Raw genomic sequence first — 9,979 nt, 5'->3', positions numbered from 1 at the left:
TTTAAGGAAAAGAAATGTATTAAATAGTGTAAATAGTGTTAAATTATGTATATATATTTCTGCATTTTTTGTATCTGCGGAATCCGGCTTAGGAAACATGTATGTATGTATTAGCTCATTTGGATTTTTAAAAATTGTGGCTTTTATATTTTTACAAAATCGAATAAAGCATAATTTGAATTTGAATTTGACATGCAGGTCGTAAACGAGAAATGTGAGAGATGGGCCATTCTGGGCATACCTGTCCTAGCGCGGAGTAACCATAGAGCAAGCGTCAACAAGCGCTATATAAATACAAACCTTTGTCCTCCTCTATCCTTCTGCTATCATTCCAAATAACTGACTAACCTATCCAGCACTTAAAATGTACTTGCATGTTTCACTATACTAATTCAACACCAATTCTCTATGGGTCCCGGAGTAGCGTGCTACTCGCCGAAAAAGCGCTTCGTCAGAGGTAGTAAGCGCTATATAAATGCAATTACAATACAATATACAACCCTCGCACCCGGACGACCTAGGGAAGGGAAATGGAGATACGCTTGTCGTCCAGGCACTTGACTTCAGAGAGAGAAGGAACGAGGGGAAGAAATAGATAGCAGGCAGTGGGCACCCGGGATCATGCCTGGCTGGCAGCCCGGCCCCCACCATAACAGAGGCTGGCTAGAGGGCCGCATCCTGCCGTCTGCCAGAGAGGCGTTGAGAGGGCGGCGGGGGAAGGCCCTGCACTCTGGGCTCCCAGCCCCAAGGCAGCGAGAGCTGCTGAGAGAGAGGGAGTCGGCGTTAGAGAGATCTGAACTCCAGCCATCCGAGATGATACTGACAGGCAGAAACATGCCCGACGAGTCAGCCGTCTAACGGAGGGAGTGGAGAGCGGGCGGCCAGAGACAGGCTTAGCAACCAGCTTTCCGAGAGATAGCAGCTGAGCAAACCACAGACCGCCAGCAACAACCTAATGCCCCGTCATGTGAGAAGAGAAAGAGCAACTGGGATGTGGAGAGGGGGCTACAAGCCGCAACTGTTGAGAGACAGCACTCAGGGCAGACAGAGGCGGCTCTGACACCAATTCATTCGAGACAGCAGCTGAGACGCCAGCCAGTGAGGTCTGGCAGGACGCCAGGGAGCCCGGCTGTTACCAGGGCAAACACAGAGGGGATCCACGGAGCGCGAACGTGCCGGGGAAGGAGGGAAGCCGCCGGCCTCGGTCTGAGGAGCAGCCGCCGCCGCGGGGCCGGAGAGAGCGGAGGAGCAGACGAGCCCCGGCGGCCGAGAGCCCCTGCACGCCCGAGGGCCCCGGCGCCCCATGTCCGCGCCGCGGGGGCGCTGGCTGCGGGCAGCCACATGCCCCGAGGGCGGATGACTGGCACCCCCGCGCCCTGGGGGCCCGTGCCGGGGCGGGGCCGCTTTGTGTCTGCCGAGCCGCTGACGGCGGGGATGATCGGATCCGACTCCTAGGCCCTCGCTGGATTGCTCTCATTCCGGGCTCTGCCGCCCGAGGAGGCCGGATCTCCCTGCCGGGGATGGGGGCCAAGCAGAGCTCGGGGGCCCGGCCGCGGGGCCCCTTCGCCGGCGTGTCCTCGGATGATAGCGCCGTGACGCCCGGCCCGGCGCTGGGACAGTACCGGCCGGCGGGGGCCGCCATGGGGCTGCGCAGCCGCTCGGCCAGCTCGGTGGCGGGGCTGGGCGTGGAGCCCGCCGGGCCCTTCGGACTGTACGGCGGCGGCCGGGTGCCCGGGGAGCGGGCGGGGGGCGCCCCCGAGGGGCCCCGCCGGGACGGGCTGCTCTACCTGGGGCCCCGAGCCTCGCTGGCCGACGCGCTGCCCCTGCACATCGTGCCAAGATGGTTCGGCGCCCACAACGGTAAGTGTCGCTGAGAGGCCATGCGGCCGAAGGGGTGGGCTGGGCGGGTACTTGTGTGAGGGTCAGGATCGGAGAATTCGATGATTGTTCCTTTTATTTTACAATAATGTGTCATGGTGTGGGTCAGTCTGCCCTCTTTCTCCTTCAGCCTGACAGGGGAGGCCAACGAAGCGGGGCCTTAAATATTTCCCCCCTCATGGCATGCTCTGGAAGTGATTGTGCCAAGCACACTGCGACCTTGGTGACCTGAGTCGCAGTGAGCAGTGTGAGTTGGGGGTGACCTAGGTAGCTGCCGCCTTCCGTTCGCCACTCGGTGCCCTGATTCTCGGCCTCACCTCTGCATGCCTTTTGTTTGGCAGAGAACATGGCGTGGCACAGTGTGATAATACGGATATTTCACAATTCCCTCCCCCGAAGTGACTATATGAAGAGTCACTAGGCTCACTGACTGGTTAGGATGGCTGGTTAAAGGTTAAGAACAGGGTAACTCCACCCACCCCACTAGTTGGGGGTGGATCGGGTGGACAATGTGACTTTACTCCACCTGTTTGCGAGCTAGATTGTTAATGTGGTGGACCCTGACAGGTCTGGTATTTGGTTTTGTATCGCTGTACACATCGCCCATAGGCTGTTAATGAGTCTGGGCTTCGTGTCTGGCCAGTCCTCGCAGTGCCCTCTATAGCAGGTTGAAGCCTTTTTGCTGATGATGTACCCAAGACAGCCATGGTGCAGAGCATCAGCAGCAACACTTCCCAGATAGGATCAAAACAAAGACAACATCCTTCCAACCACACACCCTGCACTGTGGGACATGTTACCCATGAGGGCAAGCGCTTCAGCGCCCCTCGTAGGAGTAGTAAGAGCTTTATAAATTATGTAATACAATACAGTATATATAGAGTTACAGAAGGGTAACATTGAATTACCGTTTTTTTTAACCGAGGGGCACTGAGTGAAAACAAATAGAGCAAAGCTGGAGTTGTCTATGTCACTTGGAAACCTGAGCTGAAAAACACCCCATAATTCAGTCTTTACTCATCTATAATGTTATTTTATCTGTGGCCCCCAAATCATCCAGCCTTGCTTTCAACTTCTACGCAGAGCCAGAGGAGTAACATATGATGGCCTCTCCTCCCTTTCTCATATTATAAAAAAATATACATGACTGTCTGCCACCCACTCTCTTCGCCACCCTCTCTTCCAGAAGTTGTGCTGCACAGGCTGCCCCAGACCCAGCCCGTCATAGCAGTGAAATACTGAATTTAGAACCCAATCATTCATAATAATTCTATGAAAGGACATATATAATATTACAAATTACTTTGGAAGGTTAGTGTTCTGATTGCTTCTGTCTTCGATTTCAGTACTTGGTTAGGTGGTAATTTATTTTTCTTCACAAATAATAATAAAATGAATGGCACAGCTAAAAGCTTTGTTGTGTAAAACCGCCCCAAGTAAAACAAAAAACGGTTGCACTGGCGAATGTTTTTTAAATGGAAAAATGTTAAATCAAGCATAAAGTGGCCATGTTTAAGTAACACCCTATTTCTCTTTTTCCTTTTTATTTTTGAAGCATATACTTGCAATATATAAAAAAATATAACAATCGCACAACTTGCCATGGCGAGACCTATTGACTTTACCAGTGCTTTTTGTTTATGTCTAGACCACCGATAGCTGTAGCTGTCTGCCAGAGACTTCATGTTTACAATACACATGCATACCACATACAAACAGAAGAGTGGGCTTTCGGTAGGCCCCTTTAATCCACTAGCTGTTATTAATGTTAAACCAAAATAATGGTAGTGGGAGCCCTTACGCCACTATTTTTAATAATAGCAGTAAAGAATTGGTACACATTCTTGACTACCTTATGATTTCTTTTAGACAAAAAATCTTTTTTGAACAAGTATGTAAAGTAAGCTTACATCGGTGAGAACTGTAACTTCCTGTCATGGTGTTGATTGACCGGCCTAGGGTTACTCATTTGAAGCAATTCTGTTTTTTAATTTTCAATTTCGCTTCCATAAAACAGTACAAGGAAGACCTTCAGCAAGCAGTGGTGCATACTGTGGCAGATGAGGCATACATAGTTGATATTTCGCTTTAGATGATACATTTCAGAGAATACTGGGCACACAATACCCCACAGAAAACAGCCACTTTCATATCCCAGGATTGCCTCGTACCTCCACCTAAGGTCAACTGGGACAGACCCCCCGCCAGTGCCCCCCTCCCCGCCCTGCTGTTGCTACCCGTTAACTTGAAGCGATTCCTAAACTATAGAGCGAAAGCATAGCATTACTGTCTGCGCTAATATCTGTGGCGTTACAATCTATGTGAGCAATGTCTCTGCTTTCTAATATGGTGGCTGCTAACATTTGTGCAATCTGAGCTATAGCCCTGCTGTTTCAAGTGCTCTTTGTCCCATCTGTGAGATGTGAGGAATAAACTGGTGTCTGAGGTGCCTTCCTGGAACAGCTGAGGGATAGCTCTTCTCTCTGAGTTCCATGTTTGTAACGTGAAGGACATTGATACTGGCAGAAGTATCTTCCTGTAACATCTGTTTAATAAGTAGGCCTAGTCCAGGTGTCTGAAGTGCATGCCTGTATCTCTAGGTAATGCAAGTGATAGCTCTGCTGCCTGCGGTGCTGGCCTGTACCATCTGTGTAACAAAGGGGAAGGCCTATCCCAGGTGTCTGCAGTGAATTCCTGTAACTCTAGGTAATGCAAGTGATAGCTCTGCTGTCTACAGTGCTGACCTGTAACATCTGTGTAACAAGGAGGGAAGGCCTATCCCAGGTTTTTCACTTGGCTGTTTGAAGAGCACACCTATAACATATGTTTAAACTAGGGGGGTAGGTCTATTGTTTGTGGTGTATGTGTGTAGCATAAGTTATAGCTGTATCGCCTGAAGTGCATGTATGCATGCAACGTTTGTGCATCTCAGGTGATAACTCCGCCTCTGTTTCATGGAGCAGGGTCTAATGTTTGCCGAACTCACCTGCTACATCTTTTGCTGCTGTTTAATTGAATTTTAATACCTCCACAATACATGGGAGCCTGCCATCGCTCCATACAAGCCTGCCTCCAATTTCCTTAATGCAGGCGACTTCTGACGTCCCTAATCTTGTAATAACAAAATAATGTAGCTGCACACCTGTAATAAGTTATTAGTCGAACAGTGACGTCATAATGTCCACTGCTAGTGCCGGCAGCCAAGATTAAAGGCACGCCACAGCATCATTACAGTTGCAGTTTAAACAAAGCAGCGAAAATGAAAACTGGCTTTTAGTTCTTTTGATGTTTTTTCTCAAATGACGACAACGATGAGCAGAAAGGAGATATTTATGGGAACATGTTTATTTTTTGCACACTAAAGGTTAATGCAGGAAAAAAAATAGAATATCTGTATGTACCAACGGCTTGTGAGCCCCATCCACAAACGAATTCTAATATCTTTTTTCTGCGAATTTCTAATTGCTTTTTGATGCGTTTAATTTCACACTAGATTCTGATGTTATTCTTCATGTCTGCCACTTTCATATAAAAGAGCACGACACCAGGCGCACTTTAGGTACCTCTGTAGCGCCGCCTGTCTCTGGAACCCCTTCAAGCACTCTAGCGCTCCTAGTCTCTGGACCCCACACTTCATGCAGCCATCCACCGGCTTCACACTTTATGTCCCATCTGTTGCTGCTAGCCTCGGACCTCAAACTTATTTGAGCACCTCTGTGGCTTTTCTCGCTGCCGGGCTTCACATTTTATGCGCCCATCTAACGCTTTGCATCCTGTGTTTAACATTTTGTGTGCCATCTAGCACTTATGCACCTTCTTGGCACTTCCAGCCGCTGGTTCTCTCACTTTATGTACTAATAGCGATTCCAGCTCCTGCAGCTCTCTGGTGCCCTTCGCTCCTGGGCCTCGTACCATCTGCAAGGTTAGCTGTGGGTTCGTTTGTAAATTAGAACTCACTCAAGAAGGTGGTGCAACACGCTTCTGAACAGCTACGTCCACTTTGACAAGCCAAACTAGCGAGCCTTCCACATAAATGCACCTTTTATCAGTTTTAAACTTCGCATTACTAGAACTCGTGATGTTTCTCGAACTAGACGTGCTATACCGTACTGCGTGAAACATAGGAATTCCGGAAACTCTTGCTTTGCCAACGCTTGTTTTGTGTGATAATATACATTTCCAGTGAACAGGGGGTACATGGAGGCTATGCGCACCCGATGAAGAGACGCAGGAATGAGAGGTGACTATAGGACTGGGAAAAGAGTGAAGGGAGATGAAGAGAAGCAAGGAGGGGGCGATCAAGGGGAATGGGAGAAACGCGCGCCGAGGTGCGGGATTGGAGAGGACAACTGCTGGAGAGAGGATGGAGTGGGAATTACATTGTGAGGGCGGAGGGGTGATGACGAGGTGCTTCCTGTTGCTGACTAAACACTGAAACTGGCCGTTGGGGCGGTGGAGCTGAGATGAGTGTGTCAGAAGTTATTTGTATAGCTCGTTTGCGCCCTGCGGCTGCTTCAAAGCACTGGCACTTACTTTATAATAGTGAGGGAGCCCTATTGTTAAGTAGGGGGCAGTGTGGGTGGCACCCCCCACAACCCCCTGCCATGGTCATCCCGACTGGGAGAACGTACACTCATTCCTTACAACCGAGGTTGTTGGGATAATGTACACATCTAACGTTCTTTGTATGTTAATTGATAAGAACTGTGCATGGAAGCAAGGCTGATAGGGGTGAAACCCAATTCCCGGGTGGCATTGGGAGACAGATGTGTGAGATATCAGTTTTAGGAGATCCCAGTGCAAATGGTACTTTCTGGCCCTAGAGACTTCTCACTGTGGACTCTCAAACTGGGAACTAAGCAACCCGTTCAGCAGTTAGTAAGACCCCTGAGCAGCCCAATGTCCAAAAGTGTCAGTACATAAGTACAGTGGTGTTTCTTTGTTTAAAAAAAAAAAATCTTCTTCATGCAACATTAGGTGATCCCAATACATTCTGTAGTCACTTTGGTCAATCCAGGAACTTGACTGACAATTCCAGACTCATGGTGTGGGGCCATATGTAATTTTAAATGTACATGTGTTTGTATTTATATAGCGCACTTCTACCCAGAGGTCTTGTAGCGCTGTATTCATACCGCTGTGGAACCCATCCTGGCTTTCCTGTGAAATGTCCACTCCTGGTCACCCCCAAGGTGAAGCCAGGCATCCAAGCGCTGCTGGGGTCGTTGTGGAGATTAAGCAAGCTATTGCCCAGAGTCACAGAGTGGGACCCATGATTAGACTAGGCACAGAGGCGAGAATTATCAGGTCCAGGCAAATTGAGTCCAAGAGCCGCCGAGGCGGGAATTGAACCCTGGTCCCGGGCCAGACCTCTGCATCAGGGTCTGCCGCTCTAACCATTGAGCCACGCTTCTCCATAGTTCATCCCATTCATAAAGAGACCTCTAAATCTTATCCGGGTAATGACAGCCTGCTCCTGGAGGACCTACAGCAATGGGTGGAGTCGAAGAACCCCCCCCCCCCCAAAAAAAAAAACTGGGTTCACCGCAAAATCTGGTATGCCTTCTAATCTGTTGGCATTTTCAATGTTACTAGACAATACAATGCCCTCAAATTCTCTGTTGCACTGCTGTTTTGTTGATTTTAGAGCAGCATTTGATTGTGTACCAAAGAGGCCACTTTGGTGCAAACTAATGACCAGGGGGATCTCCCCAAAGCTCTTGATATCAATTATCCAGTTGCACCTAAAACCTGGATCCATATTAAATAAGGCAATGGAGCTTGCTGATCAAGGAGATTATACACAATGCGAGGAGTAGAGCAGGTGTGCGTGTTGGCCCCCCTGCTTTTCAACATATTCATTGCTGACCTGTTTTAATCCCTCAACTCTGTCAGCAGCCCCCCCCCCCCCAAGTTAGGTGGTGAAAGGATCAGCAACCTACTATACGCTGAATCTGGGGACCACGGTTCGATCCCCGGCTCCGGCGGCAGGTTAGTCCAGCACCATGTGACTCTGGGCAATAGCTCGCTTAATCTCCCCGACGGCCCCCCAGCGCCTAGAGACCCTTACGGGTGATTGTGCGCTTTACAAATGTGGACTTTACTTTACTTTACTTTTGATGATCTTGCCTTGTTCAGCTTTACCTGTATTGGGTTACTATGTTTATTAAATCAACTACAAGCCTATACAACTGTTAACACCCTGGAGGTAAAATTGAAGAAGGTAGTAATACTCAGAAGGAAAAAATACAGCTGGTTTTACAACATACAAAAGGGTCACAGTGGATCAATCATAGGAGTACCCGGGGGGGTATTAATAGACGCAAGAGGTTCATTTACACTGCATCAGAAGGGAGTCGAAGCAAAGGCTCTGACACTACAGATGCCCCTATCGAAGCTTTCCAAGACCTTGACGGATCAAACCCGATCCCCATTACTGGAAGTCATGAGAGCTAAAGTCTTAGCCACGCTGTCCTACGGCAGTTAAATATTATTGGGGAAACACAGTAGTGTGCTCCACAACAACATCACAAGAATATACAAAAGAGTTCTTCACCTGCAAAGGTCCGCATCCACCGCCCAGATTGGGCTGAAACTGGGCATCCTTGATCAACGGGCCGCAAGGGCAGGTGCCTATCTCAATCTGTGCCACAAGCTATGTGTAGCCAGGGGGGCTCACCTAGAAGCATTGCTATGGGCTGACATCAAAAACAGAGGCCCAAGTCGAGCACATCATTAGTACCTTGAGGACTGCCAGCAGCTTCTACATGTGAAAGACCTCTGGGGCAGTAATCCAAGTCAACAAGCCTTCGAGCGTGGCATCAAAAAAAGTGTCCGTACCTGGTCATACCATTCTGAGAGGGCTGCCCTTGCTAAACGCAAGCACTCCTGGGCGGTCATTGACACTGAGCGACATATGTCAGTCACCTTAAAGCAAGATTCCTGGCCTGGAGGCTGAGAGAGGGGCCGTTCTTGAAACAGCTTGCCAGAAGGTGGGGACCCAAGGAAGGTATTATCTGTAGGGGTTGCGGGCAATACGAGGAATCCCTTGAACACGTTGCGTGCCTGTGTCCTGCATTGCTGGCAGAACGTAAAACCCAGCTAAAGCATGAATGAAATATTTTGGGAGTCCGCACACTCAGCAAGCCGGAACCGACTCGCTCGACTCCGATAATACTCGTCTAAATATCCAGCTGAAAAAGTTTCTCTTTAGCCCTTGACCGACCATGTCGCTTAGAGATCCCACCGGCAAGTCACAGTACATTAAATACATAGTTGTCAATCCTTGCCCAGGATATTCAAAAGACTGTATCGGTAACATGATTATCCCGCTATTACTCGCAAACGCACCAGCACTTCGCGTATTAACACTTTTGTTACTCTAAAATGTTGGTCCAGTACACTGTAAGGTCCCCACGGGCGAATGCTTCGTGGGTCCGCTCGAAAATTTGAAGAATAGTGAGACGCAAGGTTTTCATTGTGTCTTTTAATATGAGTAGGCAACCCCACTAATTGTACTGGGGCAGATAATGCACCTGATAATTCTGCTAGCACTTTCCTTAGACCAGATGAATGGTGTCCCAGTACTGCCACAAAAAACAAGCATTGCAATAGGTCTCGCATTAGGAAAGTTTGAGCTATTGGTATTGTAAACGACAATTCTTTTATTTATGTGTTGGTTATGAAAATAGCGAAATTATTAGCTTTGTCATTAGCAATGCCAATAGTTATAACTTTCGCAAATGTAAAACCTACAGCATTTGTAATGCAGTATGTGCTGTATTTACGTGACTTAGATGTATTGATATTACAAATACAATGGCTTTTAATTTTTTAAAATATATATATATATATATATATATATATATTTTTTATAACTTTTTATTGAAAAAGCATCAATTAAATCACATTACAGAGGGTCAAATACAGCATCCGGGCATACACCGGGGGGCAGCAGAGCAAACAACGTCCATGATTGTACGGGAACTTCACGGAGAAGAGGGGTCGTCAAAAGTGGCAGACAGGGGTGGTCTGCAAATTTCTCGTCTGTAATTATTCCAAGGCCCCCGATCAATGACCATTTTCGAGGGCATCCCCTCGC

The 9,979-nt window shown here is 48.3% G+C and overlaps 1 protein-coding gene across 1 annotated transcript in view; it reads left to right on the top strand.

Moving 5' to 3' along the window:
* Positions 1-685: 685 nt before the first annotated feature.
* Positions 686-9,979, top strand: part of ZNRF1 (zinc and ring finger 1) — a 172,104-nt gene continuing 162,810 nt past the window's right edge. The window contains exon 1 of the mRNA XM_078670031.1: positions 686-1,860. Within this exon, the coding sequence (XP_078526157.1) occupies positions 1,521-1,860 (340 nt within the window). The 5' untranslated portion in view covers positions 686-1,520. The remainder of the gene's footprint in view (positions 1,861-9,979) is intronic.

Source organism: Lissotriton helveticus, chromosome 12 (assembly GCF_964261635.1).
Source record: "Lissotriton helveticus chromosome 12, aLisHel1.1, whole genome shotgun sequence".
Classification (NCBI taxonomy): domain Eukaryota; kingdom Metazoa; phylum Chordata; class Amphibia; order Caudata; family Salamandridae; genus Lissotriton; species Lissotriton helveticus.
Note: the sequence above shows the minus strand (reverse complement) of the source record. Positions and strands in the feature narration are given on the sequence as shown.